General features: G+C 44.1%; 1 protein-coding gene across 1 annotated transcript in view; it reads left to right on the top strand.

Annotated features, from left to right (window-relative positions):
- Positions 1–6,161: 6,161 nt before the first annotated feature.
- Positions 6,162–26,803, top strand: part of LOC139233602 (G protein-activated inward rectifier potassium channel 1-like) — a 74,209-nt gene continuing 53,567 nt past the window's right edge. The window contains exon 1 of the mRNA XM_070864006.1: positions 6,162–6,914. Within this exon, the coding sequence (XP_070720107.1) occupies positions 6,249–6,914 (666 nt within the window). The 5' untranslated portion in view covers positions 6,162–6,248. The remainder of the gene's footprint in view (positions 6,915–26,803) is intronic.

A 26,803-nucleotide genomic window follows, 5' to 3' on the forward strand; every position in this document is an offset into this window, starting at 1 on the left:
AAAATGGGAAAAAATATCAGAGGGCATGTACCCTGCTATCCCTCGCTTGTACCAAAAATACAGGTCTGAGATGAACATTCCCCCGGCATTTCTGTAGCTGGAGATATTCTACTTTGGTTCCATCAAAGCCCACAATTAGTAGATGTGGCTATACTCCAACCTAATTGAGTGCACGTTTGTTTCCTTTGTAACACTCTTTACCCTGTATGACTCACAAGTGCCAGGGCCGCCTGAAAAGCCGCCTTTACCAAATGGCAGCGCCCATAATGCAGGCACAGATCTGGCATGGGATGTTGCATTTCATTACAGGTCCATTCTCCCGTCTTCCACCCAGAAAACAGTCACAACGAAGACCAACTTCTGTACGCTATGTATATTAGCAAGACACCTCCTTTTGTTCCAATATTATTTGGGCATTTTCATAGCTAGGAGTAAAGAAACATATGATTTACATACTACGGGCTCTGAACACTTATTAAATATGTCTAGCCTACTTGCACAAATGTAGCTGCTGTGCTAATTAATATTTACACATTCAAATTCACAGCATTACCCAAAGCCATCAACAGTGATCTTCTCCTACTCAGCAGATAATTGCCAGAATGACCTAAAATAACTGGTGTCAGCAATGATAAACTTTATTACAGCAGACAAAGAGCTGTCCTTTATTAAATGTTAGTCTATGTATAGTGGTCTATTCTTCAAACAGTGAATGAGATAATATATTTTATCTCCATCTTTAGGTCCACCCGTACTACATACTATTCCCCAAACGAGTTTTATAGTCATGTCACATCGAGGCTGCAATTCATTAATGTTTGATCTTTTATTTTTTGCCTGCACTCAATATACAACTGGTATTTTTCCTGTTCTCTCTTGTGATGTGTTTAAATAAAATATGTACCGATCTAACAACTAGATCGGAAGTAATGATCCTGGAAAATTCTTAAAGTAACATTACCAATATACCATGCATTACATTGAGCAGCCAAGCCTAAGCTTCTCTGCCAGTTATATTCCATAGCTGGATGCTTCGAGTTGTGGGACGATGCAATCAGTTGATTTGCGCTCTGATTGCCTTCTCCCTTCCATTGGGGAAATACCTCAAATTCATTTGGCATTTCCTCTGTTGACCTGGGTTTGTGTGGGAATCACAGACACAAGCCATTGTATGACACAGAGTGTCAGTGCACACAAGTTATGTATGATGCATACATTTCTAGTCTTTATTATATGCGCGACTGTGCTAATGCTTTAGCGATAATTTTCTGCTGATGCGCTCCCAGGGAAGACCATTGCTTAGCCAGAGCACATCCCAGAATGTCAGGCATGAGGAAGTTGAGTGTCTGTTTCGAAGCCTGCCTGATTTTTGTGTGTTACAATTAATGCGAAGTGCGGTAGACTGCATAACAGCTGCACTATCCACCAGTCCAGATATTGCCACATCACTGGCATGGAATGCTCTGTGCTAGAAATACAAAGGCAGAAAATTACCCCCTTATCTTATTAATCAATGATACTTTATTAAAAAATAAGTGTTGTAAATTACTGGAAATGAAAACTAAAAATCCATTTTTTTCAGTAATCAGTCCATGTCCATGTATCTGAGCACAAACATATTATTAAAATATATATATATTCTCCCAGCTGCATCTACTGATATTCATACTTTCACAATAGCACTATGAGTAATGTCAGGGCAGATCCACTAGTTGAAGATCAATTACAATAGTAGTATCACATCTGCTACCTAGTAATGGTCACCACTTTGCTTGTGTGTAGCTAAGCAGACTACAGCCAATAAGCAACAGCCATCAGTCTGACATCTAGGCAGGGCACAGGACAATGCTAGATGGCAGAAGTTCATTGCTCCATCTGTCATTCTAGCTCGCCCACAGAAAGAGTGGAGGGAGACATGATCTGATGGATTAATTCCCGATTGACCAAATCAATTAAAGACAATTTAAGTATGTATATATATTTAAATTGTGTTTTAATGTTTTGTAAACAGAAAATTGGTTTCTTAGTCTGGATAGTATGTGCTCTTAGGGAGAAAAATATATCATTTACACTGCAGTAAAATCACCCAACTCCTTCACAGATTATTTTTCCTCCAGCTACAGTGATCAGGGTTGTAATATTCTTAGTAACAGTGAAATACTGAGATTCTGGGTTGGGCAGTACTGTACAATATGCTAATAAAGGTGAATACTGGTCCTGAGGCTTGGAAGGAGCTGTTATGCAACATGTTAACAGTATGAATAATTCAGATATTGAGTGAAGCAGCTGTTGAGAAATATGCAAATTATACATAATAGTGGCAACCCCATCATATGCAGTGAGGGTTGGACAAATGAAGGATGTAATAGGATGGATTTTATCATTACTGACTACAGAAAGATTAACATTTGGATTTTAGCAGTACATCAATATAGTGTCAAGAAATGCTCTTATATTGTGACGATAAGTATTTTGCTGTACTTTGGCACTGTGGGTTTAATATAGGCCTAGAATAGCCACAGGGAATGGATATTTAACACTAAACAATCATAGATCATATTTGGTGACGGCTTGTTACTTTTGAAACCTAACAGTGAATTCAAATCCAAATGTCGATCGACGCTGTACTGGTCATATTGGACAGGATTTGGCATTTCTTGGCTCTGTTATTGCACCATATGCTTCACCCTTGGGATGGTCACCCTTTGTTTTTGGATGATGAGTCCATGGGCTCAATTTTCCCCAGTCATTTGCGCCATTTTTTTTAGGTGCATTTATTTTTTTCAAAGATTCCCCCTGCGATCTGCACCGGTGTAACTGACTTAGCTATGAGTTTTCTAGGCCAGTTTTTTTTTTAAGTCATAGTTCCCTCATGCCTGCGCCGGTTTTTACAATTTTTCACAGTTTTGCCAACATTTCTTTGCTCCAAGGTCGGCATATCTGGCCACTCCCAAAAAACCTTCTGGGCACTTAGGAAAACCAGCGCACATTGAGAAACCAGCGCTGAAAGACGCCATTGTTTTTAATCGAAGATTTTGGAGGGAGTCAAGAACACTGTCAAATTCAATAATAAAGTTCAACTTTTTTTTATCCTGTCAATGTAGAAGTGTTGGATTTCAGAAGTTTTCTCTTTTTTTTACTTACTCAAACGCCACCACCGAACGTCTTAAAGCAGGGCGAGAGGGTCATAGCTTTGGCCGGCAGAATCGGCCCCACGCCTGGACACGGGCTCAGGGCTCGGCTACAAAACGAGCCATGGCGGGGGGCGGGGGAAGGAGAGAGCGAGAGCGAGGTGCCGATAGGAAGGCTCAAGCCCGGGAAGCGAGGTGCTGATCAGAAGGCTTCTGAAGACTGCAATGAGCAATGAGTAGTGTAGTTAAGGCAGGTGGGGGGGGGGGGGGGGTGGAGAGAGGAGAAGTCACAAGAACTTGGGTGTGGTCCATCCATACAGACCTTGGGGAGAGAGAACTGTGAACCTGTTCTGCCTGCTTTCCTGCCATTTTGAGCTTCTTTCAAAGGTAACATTTAAGTATGGGAGCAATATTGACAATGCCATACCTTGTGCAAGCCTTCTGCATCATGGTGCTACGTAGGAGACAATTGATTTGACGTCATCGCATCAGGAACATCAGAGCTCGTAGGGTGCTGGGCAGGAGGCCTTACCCACCTCGGGTATATTGAGACAGGCGTTTGTACCTCCACATGAGTTATGCAGACTGTGTCAGCAGGCTGCGTTTCTGCAAAGAAGTTGTAAGTGAGACCTGTGAGTTGGTCAAAGCAGACCTGCAACCTAGAAGCATCAGGAGGACTGCTTTGTCAGTTGAAGTGAAGGTTACAGCTGCACTTTCATTCTATGCGTCCGGCTCATTTCAAGCTACAACTGCAGATGTGTGCGCCATCTCTCAACATGCAACACATGTCTGCATTCGCCAGGTGACAGCTCCACTGTATGCGTGGAGGAATGACTTCATAAAGTTCCCCATAACTGCCCAAGAAATCCATGACAGGGCTGTGGGCTTCTCCAGGATTGCTGGCTTCCCAAAGGTACAGGGCTGAATTGATTGTACCCACATTGCCTTGGGAGCACCTTTGGAGGATTCCGAGATGTACAGGAACAGAAAAGGCTTCCACTCCATTAATGTACAGCTCATGTGTGACAACATGCATCGCATCATGTCAGTCGATGCAAGATACCCTGGCAGCACCCATGATGCGTTCATCCTACCCGACAGCATTATATCTGCCATGTTTCAACAGCAGCAGCCAGAAGGGCAGGGCTGGCTACTGGGAGACAAAGGGTACGGCCTCACCACCTGGCTCATGACGCCCCGACGCGTAACCCGGACAGAAGCTGACCGTGAATACAACATGTCGCACATTGCAACGTGCAGCATCATGGAGAGGACCACTGGCATCTTGAAACAGCGTTTCCGATGCCTGGACCATTCCGGAGGCTACTTGCAATACTCCCCTGAGATTGTTGGTCAGTTCACTGTTGTGTGCTGCATGCTGCATAACTTAGCCATCGTGAGGCTGCAACCTCGGAAGGTGGGAAACCATGGAATGACCCACCAGCTCTCAAACCACTAGTCACGGAAGGGGCTGTCACCTCAATGAGCGCCACCTCCTCCAAAGTCAACAAAACAGTGGGGGGGGGGGGGCTTCATCTAGCTCCATCCCCTCCCCCTTCCCCTCACCCCCATGTTCTTGGCTGGAGGGTTGGATTCGAAGATCTTATCCTGTTCAGGCTGATGCTCGTCTGAATGTTCTTCTACATCGTCAGGGTCAGCCTCAAGTTCTGCAAAATATAACAGAGCACAGACAAGTGGTTAGCAACAGAGGAGGGGGCAGGGTGGGTGGCATGAGTAGGCTCACACAGGGCAGGCCAGGCAGCAGGCTGATTTGCAGGACCTCGATGAATGATAGCACATTGTATCAACGGAAGCGTAGCTGACGGAGACATCCCCATGAACCGAAGCATGACTAGCCCGGGCAGTACTTAACATTTAGCAAAGCCAGGCTGTGGAATTTGCAGGACTTACCCTCTCCCTCGAGTGTGGGCCCAGCTTGTGCAGTGGTGGTTGCTTTTCTCCAGGCAGGACCCATCAAAGCAGTGACCCTCTCTTCGAAGGGTGTCAGTGGGTGCAGATTTGCCGGGTCTCCTCCTGTTCGAGTTCTTTCCCTTTTATTATGTGCCACTTTCCTCTGCAAAGATGAAAACCTAACTTTTTAAAAAGGATGTCTTTCTGCTGGGTGGGACATACGTTTTGGTTTGCTAAAGTTCAGCCCATTAAGTCCAACAATATAATTTCAGGACTCTTGTATCTTTAAATGTCAAAGATAACTTCTATCTGTAGGGGGCAGCATTATGTTTTGTTGAAGAAGTATTCTCATTTTAATTTCAATCCTTTATAAATTTCAATTTGTTTTCTAAAAGATGGATTTTACAAACTTAGAGTTTTCTTGTTCTCTTTATTCTACCAACATGTTGCAATTAAATTTATTCAAGTTGTACCTTGGAATAGAGGTCTTTTTATTTACACTGTTACAATGATTTTTAAGACATATAAATGTACAACAACTTCATAATTGAATATGAAATGATAAACACGGTAATGTTATTTCATAGTATGCTGGATATTTGAACTTTGCATTGCTAAAATGATCCTCATTGCTCACTTACATTATTTCTGTCTGCTTCTTGCTTTCTTTTTTTGGATATTCTGTTTTACAGTTCTGCTTCCCAATCTTATTTTAATTTTACTTTATCTTTGTATTCGTCTGCCTCTGTTCTTTCTCTCTGTTGTTCACGCATTCTGTTTATCACTTCCCTCAGGGACCATTGCAAGGCAGCAGTGTGCTCCAATTGGCCAGCCAGCTGCTGTGTACAGCTCCTACCTCCAGGAACACCCTGCTCCCAGGGAGTCTCCAACATCACAGCAGCATTCCTGTAACAATGCTGCACACGCTCCTGAGCCCCTTACCTTCACAGATCACCACGAGAGCCGCTGAAGCGAGGACAGCCCCCAGTCTTCTACATTGCCTGGGAACACTGAACTACCTAGCAACAGGGAAACATCTCCCGAAGTGAAAATCCTGGGCTACCTAGCAACTAAACAATGCCATGTAGTGCCTTTCCAACTTCCAGATTCGAAAGGGGACCAGTGCTCTAACACAAAGACTGGGACAGCCTCAAGAAAAAAACGACACTGGACAAGGATTGATGGTCTCAGTGTGCTGCTGAAAGGATGTCTGCACTCCGTAGAAAATTCGGTGAAGACTATCAAGTTGTCAATACTTCCAGGGTTTCCACTTACACCGCTCCCATAAAAAAGAAAAGGCAAAGGTTTGTAGACAAGAACGGTCGTTGCAACGTCCAGCATGGGAACTTAGGTGGAGAGACAAGTAGGTACCTTTCTGATTTGTTCACTACTTTAGTGGATCTGAAATGGAGATGGAACCTCCTAATCTTCATTCTGACTTACACAATAGCCTGGCTAGTGATGGCTTCAATGTGGTGGATCATTGCCTACATCCGAGGAGACATAAACCAGACTCATGGTGAGAACTATACCTCGTGTGTGAAAAATGTCTACAATTTTCCATCAGCTTTTCTTTTCTTCATAGAAACAGAGGCCACTATTGGATATGGCTCCAGATACATCACTGAGAAATGCCCCGAAGGCATCATTCTCTTCTTGTTCCAATCCTTGCTTGGCTCCATCGTGGACGCTTTTTTGATCGGGTGTATGTTCATCAAAATGTCCCAGCCAAAGAAAAGGGCAGAGACTTTGATGTTCAGCCACAGCGCAGTCATCTCTCAGCGTGATGGCAAAATGTGCTTGATGTTCCGTGTCGGGAACCTTAGAAACAGCCATATGGTCTCTGCTCAGATAAGATGCAAAGTGATAAAGGTAAGCACAAACAAACTTCAACTCATTTACCAGTAAAAGCCATTGCAATTTGTTTAAGTCAAACCAGAGCACTCGCTCTCTCTGGATATTGCTCTGTGGCTAATTTGTTTGATTAAGCTGATATGTAGCAAACAAATATTTTATTGCAATGTTTTGTTGCATTCAGTAATGGTGATTGCTGCAGATGTATTCTTAAAGCATTTACTGACTGAAACAAAAATTATGTTTAAATAACAGAAACATTGTTCTCGGGCGAATTCAGTAGTGGAAGAGTTAACAAAGAAAGTCGGTACGGGGACTACAAGTACATTCAGTACTCATGTCTCCTTCAAATTTAGCTTCATAAGCACACTCCATCAGAATGTGCTCAAATAATACAAATATTCCCTGCTGTCCAGATAGATATTGAAATGATAGGGGCCAGTAGGCTATAATTACTGTCGCTGATATTAGCAGCTAATGCTTAACATGACAGTAAGACATGTGTTCCTCTATCCTGCCAGAGGTGCTGTTCAGTGTGTGAAATTATAGTATTTCAGTAAGCTTCTTGAGTTTATATTGTTGATGCATAATTTGAATTATTATTTAAATAAAAACAATGGCCTCAAAGTTCCCTAGATGTAAATCGTGGAAGCTGGAGTTTACAGGGTGAGTGGGAGGTCACCTCAATTCCATGGGCCAGTTGGGTATAAGTGCCTCTTGGGACATATCTTTTGCCACCCACTTGACCATGCCTGCTAGAAACTCAGGTGCCTGATCAGTGGGGTGGGGAGGTAGGTGTGAGGTGGAGGGGTGGAGGGGTGCAGTGGGTGTGGGTTATCCAGGCCTTTCGCCAGCCATTAGCCCTGAAATTACGGTGCCTGTGATGGTGCACTCTCAGAGTACGCATGCGCGAGCTCTGGAACTTGCGGTCTGTTAACATATGCATTGATAGGCCAGGGTGGAAGCTCTGAATAAGCAATCACTGCCGCAGAGTTGGGCTATTTGCCCAGCAACTGCCCAGCAATTGCCCACATTACTCGTACGGTTGATGCAAGCAGGCGTAGGGCCTGTTTGCATCAGCGTAAAGGGATATTTAAGGCTTATATTAAACTTTTTCATATCCTAAATTATGCATATACACTATATTAAATGAATGTATGCAAATATTGGCTTGCATTGCAGTTTTAATGATGTATACAATTATCAAAATATTAAATTTTCATTGATGTTGGTATAATAAATAAAATTCCAATTCTGTGCATTGTATAATTATTAGTTTTGGGGATTCCATTGCATAGCATTAGGGGATTCTCTTTGTAAATTATTGAAATGGAATTCTGTTTATTGATTGGAGGACCAGATCCACGTGATCCCAGGTATGCGATAAATTACCAATGAAAGTATTTTTGGTGACGTTGGCTGAGGAATAAACGTTGGGCAGGACACCAGGAGAACTTCCCTGTTTTTCTAATAGTGCCATGGGATCTTCTATGGCCTGAGAGGGTGGGTAGGACCTCTGTTTCATGTCCCATTCGAAGGATGGCACCTCCGACAGTGCATCCCTCCCTCAGTACTGCACTGGAGTGTCAACTGAGATAACCTGCTGATGTCTTTGGAGTGGGATTTGAACCCACAACCTACTAACTCAAGAGAGAAGAGTGCTACCACTGACAAGGTTGACACCTGCCACTAGGATGCCTGCAATCCCTTGGCATACCATCCACTATACAAAGCTGGCTCCACGAATAAGGATATGTAGCGGGAACACCTGGCCTAGGGAGTTGTCCCCCCCACCAGCCCAACCTTTCTCTTTTGCCTCGTAAGAGGCGGATATATGTTCTGCGGCTTAAAAGACAGCACAGAAACTCCCAGAAACTGGACAGGCAGCACATCTGGGTCGCTGCCATTTTCCTGAGGGCTCCGTTGGATCTCCAGTGAGAATCTGCTGGAATCCCCGCGGAATTTCTGGGCGACTAAATTCTAAAATGCATTTGGTTGATTCGTCTCCCTCAGAATCATGCAAGCTTTTGGGCAAATTCCATTTTGTATGAGTCACTGTTTTAGGATGCAAAGTTATTTACCGCAGCTAGAGAGAAAATTGAGCATGTTGCACTGCCCAAATCAGTGGACCGAAAATTGCGTCAGAGACTTCCTTCGTACGAATGCCTCTGACCCGGAAAAATCTACCAAACTACCCGTTGGTCCCGGAAGAACATAGGATTTCGGTCGAAGGCCTTCAATTGCTGCACAGCGTACAGGAAGATGGTTCCAGTATAATCATCATCATCATCAGAGGCAGTCCCTCGAAATCGAGGAAGGCTTGCTTCCACTCTAAAAATGAATTCTCAGGTGACTGTACAGTCTAATACAGGAATTGCAGTCTCTGTCACAGGGGCAGACCGTCATTGAAGGAAAGGGTGGATGGGGAGTCTGGTTTACCGCACGCTCCTTCCGCTGTCTGCGCTTGATTTCTGCATGCTCTCAGCGACGAGACTTGAGGTGCTCAGCGCCCTCCCGGATGCTCTTCCTTCACTTGGGACAGTCTTGGGCTAGGGATCCCCAGGTGCCGGTGGGGATGTTGCACTTTATCAAGGAGGCTTTGAGCGTGTCCTTGAAGCATTTCCTCTGCCCATCTGGGGCTTGCTTGCTGTGTAGGAGTTCCGAGTAGAGCGCTTGCTTTGCGAGTATCGTGTCGGGCATGCAGACGATGTGGCCTGCCCAATGGAGCTGGTCGAGTGTGGTCAGTGCTTTGATGCTGGGGATGTTGGCCTGATCGAGAACACTGACGCTGGTGCGTCTGTCCTCCCAGGGGATTTGCAGGATCTTGCGGAGGCAGCACTAATGGTACTTCTCCAATGCTTTGAGATATCTACAGTATAATACATTTAGAATAACCAACATGATAAATGGATACCTTAGCAATCTAAAACCAACAAAGACTTAATGAAAGGATGTTCCAACCAAGGGTCTGTTCAAAATTCTAGTCGCAATTTTTCTGCAAACCAATTTTATTATAAAATAATTCTTACGATTTTGTATGTTTTGTAATACTGCTCAATTATTAAGATGTGTAGCTAATAGGATGTGTACTTTGTCCCGGGGGTGTAAAAGATAGTTACAAATCTCTAATGGGCTTTTGTTAAGGCATTAATCAAATGTTGCAAAACCAATGTCACCATTTAAAATAAATGATTAATTGCCTTGACATGAATCTGGATAGTAATATATCATCTCAGCTATAGACTTGTAATTTGCAATGAATATACCCTCTGTTTTAAACATTTCTTTTATAATACACACTGTGTATGCATACACACTGTGTTCTAGATCTGGCTTTTCTATCGTATATAATCTGTTTTGTATTGAATTTAATTTCAGCTTTGGATCTGCATGTTGTACTAGATACAGCTGTGGATCTGATTGTTAATATAAAACAGCTCATATATAGATCTGAATTTTGTAATCAAGATGGACTCAGATTTAAAGCTTTTTTGCAACAAATTGCTGGCATAAATAACATGAGTTTGCACAGGACATCGGGCTTGAACTTTGGGTTGTCATGAAATCGTACCCATTTTTATCATAGTTATTTTTGAACAATCAACGAGAATTTTAGGTCAAGTTCAAAAATGTAGCTTATTATAAAAATCACAGTGAGATTCATGGTCTGGTATCATGCCATAATGTTCCAGGGCCCGGCGCTCCAGCTCTATTTATAGCCCCGACCTGTGGTGGTGTTCTCACAGGTCGGGGCAACCCATGATGTTCCAGGGCCCGGCGCTCCAGCTCTATTTATAGCCCCGACCTGTGAGAGAACACCACCGCAGGTCGGGGCTATAAATAGAGCTGGAGCGCCGGGCCTTGGAACATCGTGGCGGAGGTGCAGCGAATCAGGGTACGGGGCTTGGGTCCAGAAGAGGCGAGGGCCCAGGGGCAGCACGGGCCCAGCCCACACTGCGATGTGTGTGCGCACCAGGTCCGTGCAGCAGAGCAGGTCTCCAGTCGTCCTGATTAACCCTTGCCCACTGGATAAAGGCCGAGCTCTGTCGAGCCCGTGTGGTGGCTGGTGTGCAACGGTCACCACACGTTAAAAAAAATTCACACACAGGCATCTTCCACCCCCTCAGCTGGAGTTCAGGACTGGAACATCGGGTTCTTCATTGAAACATCTGTGAACTCTCGTGGAAGCAAGTCATCCTCGCTCAAGGGTCCGCCTATGATAATCGTGCCAGTTACCTCAGAATTGACCCTGTATTTGCAGCTACCAGATACTATCTTTTTATTGCCGATAATTCAACAACTTTAACTCTTTTGAAGTCTACAACAATATTCCTGTCCACTAATCAAAAATGGCATTTCCTATTATTTTCTGACTGCCTCGTGAATTGAACCATTCCCATGCCTCCATACTTGCTTCTCATTGTGCACTGTACTGAAAAGAAATATGATGAAGGGGAAAAGCATTATTTCTTAGACTCCTAATGCCTTCAATCTCCAAGGATACAAAGCAGCTTCAAGAATTTCAAACTAACATCAATTCAAATAAAAGCATTAAATTCAAACTATAAACCTTTCCCTTTATTTTCAATTTTCTATTTCAAGGATTTAAAGGTCCTTCATCTTCGATCTCTCTTAAATATTCAGGAATATAATAAGTATCCTATGATATTCATTTATTTACCAATTATTGTGAAAGAGCTTTACTTTTAATGATTCAGTGAATGTGTAACAAGCAAATAATTGAAAAACCTTTTTATAAGTCTGAAATATAAAAAAGTGATCTGGTCGGGATGACTCCAGAACCAAACCTGGAATGTAAACAAGAAAGCAAGCATTTATATAGAGCCTTGCACAACCTCAGGACATTCCAAAGCACTTTACAGCCAATGAAGTGTAGTCACTGTTCTAATGTAGGGAAACACAGCAGCTAATTTGTGCACAGGAGAGTCCCAGAAACACATTCAATAAATGATCAGTTTATTTGGTTGAGGGATAAGTATTGACCAGGACACTGGGAGAAATTTCCTGCTCCTCTTTGAATAGTGGCATAGGATCTTTTACTGGGCCTTAGCTTAACATCTCGGATTAGAAAGTGCACTTCATTGTGCCCATTTTACTGGCGTAAAATTGGTGCAATGAACGCCTATATCGAGGGACCAATGTCCCATGCCCAAAGGACACCTGAAAGACATCCGACCCGATATTAGTCGGACAATTCAAAAGGGAGTTAGATGAAGTCCTTACTACTAGGGGGATCAAGGGGTATGGCGAGAAAGCAGGAATGGGGTACTGAGGTTGCATGTTCAGCCATGAACTCATTGAATGGCGGTGCAGGCTCGAAGGGCCGAATGGCCTACTCCTGCACCTATTTTTTATGTTTCTATGTTTCTATTTTTCAGGCATCCCTGCTGGCCACCTAAATCAGATGTTAGACCCCTTACATATTTAAATGAATGGTTTAATGCCTCTACCTAAGTGGACATCGCAGAGCAGAGCAAGAGGCGGGCCTGCTCTGCTTGGGATTCCTCAGCAGAAGTGCTCCCCGACTCCACAGTACTCATGATTTGCCTCCTTCCCGCACACCCATTGCTGCTCTGCCCCACTCTTCCCAGGATTTACTTTTGGGCTTCTGCCAGTGAGACAAGTGACCTGAACTTCATTTTAAAATGGGTGAGCTTCCTCTGGAGGCGAGATGGATGCTGGCACCACATCCAAATAATGTTAATGAGGTCCAATATCGGACCAGCCACAGGTGCTCTGTGCAGTGCCCATTTCAGGCACGAAAACAGGCCGAAAGGAATTTCCACTCCCTCGTCTCAAAAATGGCAGAGGTAGGTTCTGGAGTGCCCATTTTAGCGAGCTTCACTCCCACGGTGTTAACAAATAGTCTGAAGTCTAAGGAACTCTGTATTTTGGGCCTCATCATAATGTATATGTCGCAGAGGTAAGAGCCTGCACTGGTTATTGCTCCAATAAATGATCAGATTGGATCGTGAGGTGGGCCGAGGAGTCTGTGATTGGGAATCGTCGAGGGAGATCGCAGGCCCTGGCAGTACCTTTGGGGGTTCTGGAGTGCTGTCAGGGGAGCTAGGAGGTCAAGGCCAAGGGAAGATTGGATGGAGGGCGGGGGGGGGGGTGAAATTGGAGGTCAGGACTGGGAGGGAGGTCGGTGATTTCGGGATCGGGAACAGCGGTAATTATGGTAAGTATTTATCTTTTTTTACTATGTATGGCATTGGCTGCCTCAGGGCAAACTAAAGTAGCAGCAGGGACCAGAAGCAGGTGTTAGGTTCCATATTTGCATGGTCACATCAACTAACACCTGCTTCAGACGTGGGTAAATGATGCCTCTTGTTTGTCCTTTACCAAGATGGCATCCAGCCCACTTCCCATCATGTATGTGGGAGCTTCTTGGACCCAATTTTTGATCCTCATGTGCCTGTGTAGCGCCTAAAAAACGGGCACTACATGTCTCAATTTAACTCCCAGCATCGCCAACAATGCAGCATTTAAGAGTTGGCCAAGATTATGCACTGAGGTGTCTGCTGTGGGGCTTGAAGCCACAACCTTCTGACTAGACTGAGAATGCTACCACTGAGCCAAAGTGATTTAAAGTTTCCCAGTTTAGGATCATTTACTGAATATACACATTTTGGAACTTTGCATTCAGTAATACTTTTCCATCAACATAATGAATGTGGAAGAGGGACAGGATGTCTCTCTGCATCTGAAAGAGAGCACATGTACAGCACCATTTTTCATGCCTTATAATTTTGTTGCTCATTTTCAGAAGGACACTTCATGCCAAAAATGTCATCGGTAAGTAATGTTCTTTAGTAAAAAGCTATATTCCGAACTGATGGCCTTGTGAGAAAAATGAAATTGTTAATCTCGCTGTCATTGGAAGGATCCAATTCCAGTTTGCCTACTGGTATGTTAGTATGTGACCTGTCTGTTTTAAAATCATTCAATTAAAAAAAAAATCTCTCTTGGTCTAAATTTATACATGTGCAATGTGGAGGGGGAGGAGGAACCTTGAAGGGGGAGGGTTCAATCACGGGCACTCTGATAATGCTGCTGATTCTGTGGCATGGTGTGTTTCTAATGGTTTTGCACATTGACTCAAGGACACAATGGCCACACGTTGATAGATAGGCAAGATCCAATCCCTCACTTTCTGAATGGAAGGGGTAACAAGACACAGCTGCCTTGTAATTTTGGGAAGATGACACATTAGCTTGCATTACGAGGTTTCACTTTACCAGAGTCTAAGGCCAGAGGTCCAAACTTTGAACCCAGGAATCTACGGGAGAATTCCCCAGTAAGTAAAAACACCAAGCATCTGAAGTCAGGTCTGTCAATCATCCATGATTCAAAATACAATGGTCTGAGCTATCGCATACAATGCTCATATGATGTCCCGTGTATAACTTAATTCACATGTAGATCAAAGCCCCACCTCCTATCTAATTTCTAGATCAACCAAACTAGCTTGATTCCATAGACAATTCATCGCTGACCTTAATTTTGTATTTGATATAGAAAGACGGTTGCCATGTTAAATCTAGCTATTTTAGAATTGTATGGGATTAAAAATAGGGATCTCCTTATTTTTATCACACTCAATCACTTCAGATAGATTACGTTTGAGTTTACATTTAATTTATTTTGTCACCAACTTGTTGAATCTGTTGAAGTAGTTAAATGTAAGTGAATTAAACGGTGTGCAGTAAACTGCTGTAAACAGATCTGTAGCTTCTATCGCACATCCACAGGCAGTTCGCCAATTTGGAGTCATTTGTCTTGGTGACAGGGGCCTTTAGGTAAGTGCTTTGGGTGGTGGGGGGGGGTGTGCAGGGGGGCAGGACAGGGGCAGGGGGGACAATCACAGGCATCAGGAGTGCTCTGGAACATACCTGCCGGCTCTTCCTGGCTCCACGTGAATTAAGAAAAAAAATGATACTTTCCCAAAATTGCGGCCTCTCTGGGTGAGTACGATTTACGCACGCACCAGAAGAGGCCTCGCAAATACCGATTCTCGGCACGTGATGTGCACGCGCCAAGAACCGGATTTTGCCATCTGTCAAAGTGTTTTTTGACAGATTGCACACATCCCCAGGAAAAGGGCCTTCGCGGGCGGCGATTTGGGCTATTTGCCCAACTCTTGCCCAGCGAATGTCCTTCAAACTCCGACGCCTGGTAAAAGCAGGTGCATGGCCTACTTTTACCAGTGTTAGAGTTTTAAAACATAGAAAAATTAATTATTACTTATTTTTATATTAAAAACCCTGCCTATGAAGGTAAGTTTATTTTTAACACCATTAAAACATTTTTTTTTTAATTCCAAAACAAGAATTTTTTTCTTGAAAACATTTAACTTAATGCAATTTCTATCAATTTAAAAAAAATGACATGGTTTTGTTATTTATGTTGGTGTTTTGTTTGATGTTAGGGGTATTCTCATTGATTGTAATCGGAGCTCACAGCTCCCGTTACTATGAATGAGGATAGATACTACATTGTGATTGGTGGTCCAGGCCCACGTGATCACAGGATACGCATACACTCCTGGAAGACATGGGCCCGTACGCTGGACTGCACATCTAGGCCCCGGAACACAATTCTACGTTCCTCCGGCACCACCAGATATTTTTGTTAAAAACATTTCGATCGGAGGCGTCCGCCCGCTGGAAGCCTCTAACCTCAATTTTCGGACCGTTATATATTCCTGTTTTACTCAGTCATTTTTTGTTAAACCCTTGATTCCCATATGGATTTAGCCAAGTTCAATAGAGTAAAGCAGAAATATGCGAATAATTCCCAGTTAAAGGCTTTAAACGCTCATACAATTATATAAAACTGTTGTGCCTGTTGTGTTACTGCGCTACTTTGCCAGTCTGCAGTAATTATACACATTGTACAGCTATTGGTGAGTGCTGTGTGTAGACAATCTGACCAGAGTACTCATCACACACCAGCGGAAGAGAATGATGAACATATTGGGCCCGAAATTGGTGGACATACCGCTGCATACTGCCCACGGACCACCGACATACCACCCAAAATTCTGAAATTGATCGAAAAATACCAACATACCGCCTACATACTGGCCGACGGAAAATTCATCAGCAACATACCGTCGGGTGGTATGCACACCACTGACATACTGCCCAAAATTGCCAAATTGATGACTTACCGCCGACATACCGCCGGCCCTGCAGACTGCCCTGGAAAAGGTGATTTTACGTCGATCATCAGTCGGCGGTATGCATCTTCATCTGTGAAACATTTTCTATCTGTCACCCCCCCAGTCTCTCCTACCCCTCAGTCTCTTTCCCCCCCCCCACCCGCCACCACAGCGATCTGTTCCCCCCAAATAGCGATCTCCCCCCCCCAGGAAGCAATCTCCCCACAAATAGCAATTTTCCCCAAATAACAATCTCTCTCCAAGAAGCAACCCCCACCCCAAATACCTGCACAGCACTCTCAGGCCGACAGTCTCTGTCGATTCTGGTCGGTGTCTCTCGGGGAGTTGGGGGGGAGCTTCGCAGCAGCATGAGCACGCACACAACTCGGGACCCGAAGCTTCCCGAATGAAAAGGACTCACCGCCCACACACCGCCGGCTACACTCCGCTCGGCATACCGCCAAGAAAAAAACTGATGAAAATTGCGTGCACTCCGCCCCGGCGATACCCGGCAGTATGAAACGACATACCACTGGCATACCACCGAGAAATGGGTGGACGACTAATTTTGGCCCCTAACAAATTAATCTTCATCTGTCCATTATGTCTTTTGCTACAGTGCTGAAAATAACAAGAGATCTGCTGAAGTGAATGTTCCTGTTCGGTGCATATGAAGGGCTGAGAACTGGTTGCTGTACGGTTCAGTTAGCTCACGTTGCGTTTTGGCAACTGCAGTACCACAGTAAACAGTACAAATAAACCATGCTGAGTAACTAAACCAGGTAACTACGAATGATTAGAAGGCAATCTCATCCGGCAATTCAGATAACCTATTAGAATGTTTTGTAACTAAATAATAAAGCCTGAATCCTGAGGGAATATTGCAGCCTTGCCATCACTCCCATGAACCTATATATATATTTCATATATACAATAGAGTTCATTCTGTATTTGGTCCCTATATTTGCTAATAACACTGCCAACCTCTAAGCTGCCTATAACTGGAGTTATCTACACAACAGCTCTTGTTACCTTGCTGTTTTCTGGCTGTAATTGGGCAATGGTTTAAAGGATTTGTTCATTTGTAATCTATTACACAAGTTGTTTTAGCTCCTAATTTTTGTTGTTATTTAAAAGCTCACACATCTTGAGAAGATGCCAGCAAAAACAGTAAAGCAAATGTCCTAGGGGGAGTGTTTGCTAGTGCTGTTGGGGAGGGGTTAAACTAATATGGCAGGGGGATGGGAACCTATGCAGGGAGACAGAGGGAAGTAAAATAGGGGCAGAAGCAATAGATAGAAAGAAGAAAAGTATAAGTGGAGGGCAGAGAAACCCAAGGCAAAAATCAAATTGCAGCAAAATTCTATGAGGTCAAAGTGTGTTAAAAAGACACGCCTAAAGGCTCTGTGCCTCAATGCGAGGAGTATTCGTAATAAGGTGGACGAATTAACTGCACAGGCAGCAATTAATGAATATGATATAATTGGCATCACAGAGACATGGCTCCAGGGTGACCAAGGCTGGGAACTCAACAACTAGGGGTATTCAACATTCAGGAAGGATAGACAGAAAGGAAAAGGAGGTGGGGTAGTGTTGCTGGTTAAAGAGGAAATTAATGCAATAGTAAGGAAGGACATTAGCTTGGATGATGTGCAATCTGTATGGGTGGAGCTGCGGAATACCAAAGGGCAGAAAACGCTAGTGGGAGTTGTGTACAGATCACCAAACAGCAGTAGTGAGGTTGGGGACAGCATCAAACAAGAAATTAGGGATGCGTGCAATAAAGGTACAGCAGTTATCATGGGCGACTTTAATCTACATATTGATTGGACTAACCAAACTGGTAGCAATACGATGGAGGAGGATTTCCTGAAGTGTATTAGGGATGGTTTTCTGGACCAATATGTCGAGGAACCAACTAGAGGGCTGGCCATCCTAGACTGGGTCATATGTAATGAGAAAGGACTAATTTGCAATCTTGTTGTGCGGGGCCTCTTGGGGAAGAGTGATCATAATATGGTAGAATTCCTTATTAAAATGCAGAGTGACACAGTTAATTCGGAGACTAGAGTCCTGAACTTAAGGAAAGGTAATTTTGATGGTATGAGACATGAATTGGCAAATGATACTTAGAGGGTTGATGGTGGATAGGCAATGGCAAACATTTAAAGATCACATGGATGAACTTCAACAATTGTACATCCCTGTCTGGAATAAAAATTAATCGGGGAAGATGGCTCAACTGTGGCTAACAAGGGAAATTAAGAATAGTGTTAAATCCAAGGAAGAGGCATATAAATTGGCCTGAAAAAGCAGCAAACCTGAGGACTGGGAGAAATTTAGAATTCAGCAGAGGAGGACAAAGGAGGGGGAAAATAGAGTATGAGAGGAAGCTTGCCGGGAACATAAAAACTGATTGCAAAAGCTTCTATAAAAATGTGAAGAGAAAAAGATTAGTGAAGACAAACATAGGTCCCTTGCAGTCAGATTCAGGTGAATTTATAATGGGGAACAAAGAAACGGCAGACCAGTTGAACAAATATTTTTGTTCACGAAGGAAGACACAAATAACCTTCCGGAAGTACTAGGGGACCGAGGGTCTAGTGAGAAAGAGGAACTGAAGGATATCCTTATTAGGCGGGAAATTGTGTTAGGAATATTGATGGGATTGAAGGCCGATAAATCCCCGGGGCTTGATAGTCTGCATCCCAGAGTACTTAAGGAAGTGGCCCTAGAAATAGTGGATGCATTGGTGATAATTTTCCAACAGTCTATCGACTCTGGATCAGTTCCTATGGACTGGAGGGTAGCTAATGTAACACCACTTTTTTAAAAAGCAGGGAGAGAGAAAACGGGTAATTATAGCCTGACATCAGTAGTGGGGAAAATGTTGGAATCAATTATTAAAGATGAAATAACAGCGCATTTGGAAAGGAGTGACAGGATCAGTCCAAGTCAACATGGATTTATGAAAGGGAAATCATGCTTGACAAATCTTCTGGAATTTTTTGAGGATGTAACTAGTAGAGTGGACAAGGGAGAACCAGTGGATGTGGTGTATTTGGACTTTCAAAAGGCTTTTGACAAGGTCCCACGCAAGACATTTGTGTGCAAAATTAAAGCACATGGTATTGGGAGTAATGTACTGATGTGGATAGAGAACTGGTTGGCAGACAGGAAGCAGAGAGTCGGGATAAATGGGTCCTTTTCAGAATGGCAGGCAGTGACTAGTGGGATGCAGCAGGGCTCAGTGCTGGGACCCCAGTTATTTAAAATGTACATTAATGGTTTAGATGAAGGAATTGAGTGTAAAATCTCGTTGTACCTCCGCTTTTCCTAATCTGCTGCTATTCAGATAATATTCGGCCTTCGTGTTTTTGCCCCCAAAGTGGATAACCTCACATTTATCCACATTATACTGCATCTGCTATGCATTTGTTCACTCACCTAACCTGTCCAAGTCACCCTGCAGCCTCTTAGCATCCTCCTCACAGCTCACACATTAACGATTTAGATGAAGGAATTGAGTGTAATATCTCCAAGTTTGCAGATGACACTAAACTGGGTGGCAGTGTGAGCTGTGTTTCTATGTTTCTATGTTTCTAAATGTCTTTGTTTTTTTGTCTTCGGGCATTTTTATTTCTTTTTATTCATTTTTAAAAAATAATTTAATAACAGCGGTGTACAATCTGTTTATGACATTATCTGAATCCCTTGATGAAATTGAGATCGTCTTGCTGTCATTCTGAGGGGGCTGAGGGGAGATTTAATTGAGGTGCATAAAATTAAGAGGGGTCTCGAGAGGGCAGGAAGGACCTATTTCCATTAGCAGAGAGGTCAACATCCAGGGGGCATAGAATTAAAGTAGTTGGTAGAGGGATTCGAGAGGAGTTGAGGAGAACTTTTTTCACCCAGAGAGTGGTGAGGGTCTGGAATTCACTGCCTGAAAGGGTGGTAGAGGCAGAAACCCTCATCACATTTGCAAAAGTACTTGGATATGCACTTGAACCAAAAGCTGGAAAGTGAGATTAGGCTGGATAGCTCTTTTTTGGCCAGCACAGATGCAATGGGCTGTGTGGTAAATTTCTATGATTCTCCCTTGAATCCGTGCTTCTTGTAGTCACCAAATGGCAACATTCACACGAAAGGATGATCAAGAATGGTATAATCATTGTAAGGTGAGTGATCACCAACGTACACACATTCTATTTAGTTATGATTGTTTTGCTATAAAGTCATGCACCTAGCACATGTTCAACCTTACCACAAAGTATCGCACCTAAAAGTGGCACCTGCACAATGTGTCCGCCATACTTGCAGTAAATTGGCTAAAATATCATATTCATAATACAAGAACAAATCACGATTGAACAGGTAAGGAACAAGTAGTAATCAGATATGGAAATTAACAATCATAGAAACACTAAAGAATTGCAACAAGTACCGTATATATTCGCGTATCCTACGATCTCGCGTATCATGCGACCCCTAAATTTCCGTCCCCAAAACATGATTTTACCATATATCTCATGTATCATGCGAGTCACTTTTTTGAGATCGAATACAGACCTTAACATGAAACATCGAGTGGATTCTGCTGTGAAAGCTGTTCGCGAATCGAACACCGATACAGCAATCATTCCAGCTGGCTTGACGAGCGTCGTCCAGCCACAGCCTCTACTGTGTTTGCGGGTAAAAGAAGCATGGGCTGAGATAGATGGAGCCTCTAATAATGCAGCAAACTTCAGAGGGAGTTGTGGGTGGCGATCTCTAGACCACAGCAAAGATACAGTACAAGCGACAATAGAGGCTGCAATCCAGCCCAGGAGATACCTGCCGAGATTCAGCGTGGATACGGTCTGCTTAACAGCCTAACAGCCTAATCTTGGCCAGCACTTCACACCCGCAAATTTTGTATCTCGCGTATCGTGCGACCCCCCCAAATTTAGGTTACAATTTAGGTCTTCAAAAGTCGCATGATACGCGAGTATATACGGTACCTGTCAGGAATGAATCGTAATCAAATAGCTGCCATAAAAGCAAAGCGGAGAAGGGGAATAAATGAAATCAATCAAATATGTTTGAAAATCACGTCAGCTGCCATGTTATTTCCTCAGCAGCCAAGTAAAGATAGATAAAAAAAATATATATAATTTATAACAGAATAACTATAAACAATTAATTTACAAAAAAAGGAAACATACCCATGACATTGTCTCGGGGTCTAACCTGGGTCTTGAACTTTGCTCCTTTTGTGGAGCTTCTATTCATCAGTTGCCACGAATACTGGAGGTGCCTCTGTTTCTGGCCCTTGCTGCAGGTCTGGCTGCTACTTCTGTGGCGGCCATGACAGTTTCCTGAGATACCAGGCCTGTGAGCAACACCACTGGAGATCCACCAGTTTTGTTTTTTTTAACGGCATTTAAAATGATATTTTTGTTCCTGCTTATTATTTTGTTTCATATTCCTGACATAATATGAAATCTATTTAAATGCTTTATCTAGATTGTTGCATCTAGTGGTACACTATAGATACAGAAAAATTGTTCTGTACACAGTTTTCATGATGTGCTGGTGGAAGTTTCACTCACATCTATCTACAGGTGATAGATTTTAAACCGCTTTTACTTTTTAGAAGTTGGTTCATTGTTGACTTGTGATAATTTTCCAGCAGTGAGCAACATTTCATTGTGGAACAGTCATTTGGTAGCTATAGCAACAAAGATTCTTTCAGATTTGAGTTCAAATGCTAATGTTTCTGTTCTTATTACTTGCGTTACAAACCAATACATTGTTCATACTTTGACATCTACAGTACCATTACTTGAAACAATAAAAAGCTTTAAAGTTACTACTGTTGGCAATGCACTAGAGAGACAAGTTATATGTGTTCGTAAATGTTTGTGTGATCTGCAACAGAACATACTTTACAGTGTCTCATTGGAGTCAAAGACCTTCATCGTTCTACCATTTCGGATCGTGTACTGATTTCCTTGTCTTTAGATCTGCTCTCCCACATGCACCCAGAGTGGGGATCATTTTTTCTCAGTTATCTGCTGATACCACTCTTAGACCAGTTGTTATGAGATGCAAAGAGATGAGAAAGAAAGCAAGTGAGCAAGAAAGAGTTTTACAGCCAAAGGGGTACTTTTGGAGTGTAGACACTGTTGTAATGTGGGAAATGCAACAGCCAATTTGCACACAGCAAGCTCCCACAAACAGCAATGTGATAATGACCAGATAATCTGTTTTTTGTTATGTTGATTGAGGGATAAATATTGGCCAGGACACCGGGGATAACTCCCTTGTGCTTCTTCGAATTAGTGCCATGGGATCTTTGACGTCCACTTGAGAGAGCAGACAGGGCCTCGGTTTAATGTTTCATCTGAAAGATGGCACCTCCGACAGTGCAGCGCTCCCTCAGCACTGCACTGGAGTGTCAGCCTAGATTTGTTTGTGTTGAAGTCTCTGAGTGGGACTTGAACCCACAACCTATGAGAGGGACTTGATTTGATTTGATTATGAGTTTTATTTTATCTTTTCATCCTTGTGCCTTTTCCAAGCACATTAGCCAAGATTGGGAACTCAATATGGGGAATTTATTTTCCTGATGGTTGCTATGTGACGATGTTGTGAGACCCAAGTTGGGGGAACAATGTCCTGCGTTCCAAGAACTGACCCGAAATTGGGTCATTTTTCAGGCATCCCCAGCAGCCGACTAAAGCAGCTGTTACGTCCTTTACAAATGTAAATGAGAGGCCTAATGCCTGTTTTTGATCCCTTCACTGAAACAGGCTTCGGGCCTGCTATGCTAAGGACTCATCAGTGGGCGCTGTGGCCTGAGCAGCACCCGCCAACCAAAGATAAGTTTTTTTAACAAAAATAAATGTGAAGAAATTTTTTTAGGGTAAGAAGAATAGTGAAAGTAAGTATAGCTTTAATAGTGGATTAGAGAAATCGAGAAATGCAGGTGCATAAGTCAAAATTTTAACTTGTGGCATAAGTATGGTGTACTGGAGCCAAGGCAGGCAACAAACCATCCAGTCCCCAGCAGCATGAGACCTGGCAGATATCAGCAAGGGCAGACATCGACAACGAGGTCCAACACCACCTCCAGTGTGCCAGTGCAGCCTTCGGTTGCCTGAGGAAGAGAGTGTTTGAAGACTAGGACCTCAAATCTGGCACCAAGTTTATGGTCTACAGGGCAGTAGTGATAAGGGGTAAGCCATTTAGGACCGAGATGAGGAGAAACTTCTTCACCCATAGAGTGGTGAACCTGTGGAATTCTCTACCACAGAAAGTTGTTGAGGCCAATTCACTAAATATATTCAAAAAGGAGTTAGATGTAGTCCTTACTACTAGGGGGATCAAGGAGTATGGCGAGAAAGCAAGAATGGGGTACTGAAGTTGCATGTTCAGCCATGAACTCATTGAATGGCGATGCAGGCTCGAAGGGCCGAATGGCCTACTCCTGCACCTATTTTCTATGTTTCTACCCGCCCTCCTATATAGCTCAGAGAACACGGACCATATACAGTAGACAGCTCAAAGTGCTGGAGAAGTACCACTAGCGCTGCTTCTGCAAGATCCTGCAAATCCACTGGGAGGATAGACGAACCAACGTCAGTGTTCTCGATCAGGCCAACATCCCCAGCATCGAAGCACTGACCACACTCGAACAGCTCTGTTGGGCAGGCCACATCGCCCGACACGAGACTCCCAAAGCAAGCGCTCTACTCGGAACTCGTACACGGCAAGCGAGCCCAAGGTGGGCAGAGGAAACATTTCAAGGACACCCTCAAAGCCTCCTTGATAAAGTGCAACATCCCCACCGACATCTGGGAATCCCCGGCCCAAGAGCGCCCTAACTGGAGGAAGAGCATCCGGGAGGGCGATGAGCACCTCGAGTCTCGTCGCTGAGAGCACGCAGAAACCAAACGCAGACAGCGGAAGGAGTGTACAGCAAACCAGACTACCCACCCACCCTTTCCTTCAAAAACTGTCTGTCCTACCTGTGACAGACTGTAATTCCCGTATTGGACTGTACAGTCACCTGAGAACTCACTTTTAGAGTGAAAGCAAGTCTTCCTCGATTTCGAGGGACTGCCTATGATGATGATGATGATGAGACTTGGGAGATTTTAACTCCCGGGTCTTATTGAAATGATTAAAGTCAGACTCCCAAACCTGGCTATCTGGGCACAGAAGTGGGATTTTAGACAGAAACCCGGTGGAACAGTCCTCGGCAGAATGTAAGCAGTCAGGGGGCCGGAGGAGAGTATCCCTGGGCAGGGGAGACCCAAGGCTTCACATGGAGATGACTGCAACACTCCTGCTTGAGGATTCCGATGGTCTGTTCGATGAAGACTTTAGTTGACCCATTGATCAGGTTGGAGCTCATTTTGGCTGCCGAACGTGGACTTATGAGCCAAATGTGCAAGGGATAACCCTCATCCTCAAGCTGCCGCCCTCTCACTTGTTGTGCAGGAGCTGTGTTGGCTAGGGGGTGGATGGGTGGGTGGGAGGTGGTAGAAAATTGGTGCAATATAAAAGCTGTTATGTCCCAAATAAAGTAATGTGATTGAGTACTGTAGACGTGAGTAAGTGTGACCTAACTCTCTTTATTCTATCTCCAGAGTACTGGCACAGCATGGCAGGCCTGCTTATATACAGTGCTCCCAAGGGACGCTGGGATCCCTTGGGACTCCAACAGATATGCCCTCTGGTGGCGGTAGAATACTGGTTACATAGGATTGCATACATAACATCACTCCCCCCTAAAGTCAATAGTACACTTATTTACAGGGTGAGATAATCTGGGGCTTTTCTCGCTCCCTAGTCGATCGTCTTGGTACAAGTGAGTTGGTTGGTTCTTCGCTGGGCTGCTGCACAGCTGGCCTTGCTGGGTGGCTGGGGATGATGAGTTCAGCTTCGTGATCAACCGTGATGTCGGTTGCCACTTGTGTGTATGTCAGAGGGTTGAAGTTGATGGTATCCTCTTCAGGTTGCTCGTGGCTGTCTGTGAATTGTAGTTTGGTTTGGTCCAAATGCTTTCTGCAAGTTAGTCCATTTGTGAGTTTGACCTGAAACACCCTACTCCCTTCTTTGGCTATGACAGCGCCAGCAAGCCATTTGGGACCATGTCCATAGTTGAGTATAAATACAGGGTCATTGACTTCAATATCGCGTGACAAATTTGTGTGATCATGGTACATGCTTTGTTGATGCCGCCTGTCCTCAACGTGATCATGGAGATCAGGATGGATGAGAGAGAGCTTTGTTTTGAGCGCCTTTTTCATGAGAGCTCAGCTGGGGAAACTCCGGTGGGTGAGTGAGGTCTGGTGCAGTAGCTGAGCAGAACTCGGGACAGGCGGGTCTGCAGAGAGCCTTCCGACACGCGTTTCAAGCTTTGTTTGATGGTTTGGATTGCCCGTTCTGCCTGGCTGTTGGATGCGGGCTTGAATGGGGCAGATGTGACGTGTTTGATCCCATTGCGGGTCATGAATTCCTTGAATTCAGCGCTGGTGAAGCACGGCCCATTGTCGCTGACAAGCACATCAGGCAGGCCGTGCGTGACAAACATGGCTTGTAGGTTTTCGATGGTGGCAGTGGACGTGCTTACAGACATTATTACACACTCAATCCATATTGAATAAGCATCCACAACTACCAAGAACATTTTGCCTAGAAACAGGCCAGCGAAGTCAACTAGACCACGGTTTGGAGGGCCATGACCACAAACTTAGCGGTGCCTCCCTGGGTGCATTGCTCAGTTGCGAGCAAGTGTTGTATTGGCGCATGCAAGACTCCAAATCTGAGTCGATGCCGGGCCACCACACATGGGATCTGGCTATAGCTTTCATCATTACTATGCCTGGGTGGGTACTGAGCAGGTCGCGTATGCGTGTATGAATGTTTCCCTGCCTTTCTTAGGCAAAACCACGTGATTACCCCACAAAAGACAGTCCGCCTGTGTGGACATTTCGTCTTTACGCCGCTGGAACGGCTTGATCTCTTCATGCCTCTCCGCTGGGACACTGGACCAGTTCCCATGGAGGACACAATTTTTTTTACAAGGGACAGTAAAGGATCCGGGCTGGTCCAGGTCCTGATCTGGCGGGCGGTAACAGGTGAGTTTTCATTTTCAAATGCATCCATCACCAAGAGCAACTCTGCAAGCTGTGCCATTTCCAACCCGGTGGTGGGCAATGGTAGCCGAATGAGGGCGTCAGCGCAGTTCTCCTGTGCCTGGCCTGTGGCGAATTACATAGTTATATGCAGACAGCGTGAACGGCCATCTTTGGATGTGGGCAGAGGCATTGGTATTGATACCTTTGCTCTCTGAGAATAGCGATATGAGTGGCTTATGGCCAGTTTCTAACTCGAACTTAAGCCCAAACAGATACTGATGCATTTTTTTTTACCCCATAAACGCATGCCAGAGCTTCTTTTTCAGTCATGCTGAAGGCCCTTTCGGCCTTGGACAAGCTCCTGGATGCACGAGCAACCGGTTGCAATGTTCCCGATTTGTTTGCTTGTTGTAACACACACCCGACCCCGTATGAAGACACATCGCAAGCTAGCACTAAACGTTTACAAGGATCATGCAGGACAAGCAGTTTGTTGGAACATAACAGATTTCGGGCTTTCTCAAAAGCTGTCTGTTGTGATTTCCCTCCATACCCAGTCATCTCCCTTGCGTAGCAACACGTGTAGAGGT

Source organism: Pristiophorus japonicus, chromosome 21 (genome assembly GCF_044704955.1).
Source record: "Pristiophorus japonicus isolate sPriJap1 chromosome 21, sPriJap1.hap1, whole genome shotgun sequence".
Taxonomy (NCBI): Eukaryota; Metazoa; Chordata; class Chondrichthyes; family Pristiophoridae; genus Pristiophorus; species Pristiophorus japonicus.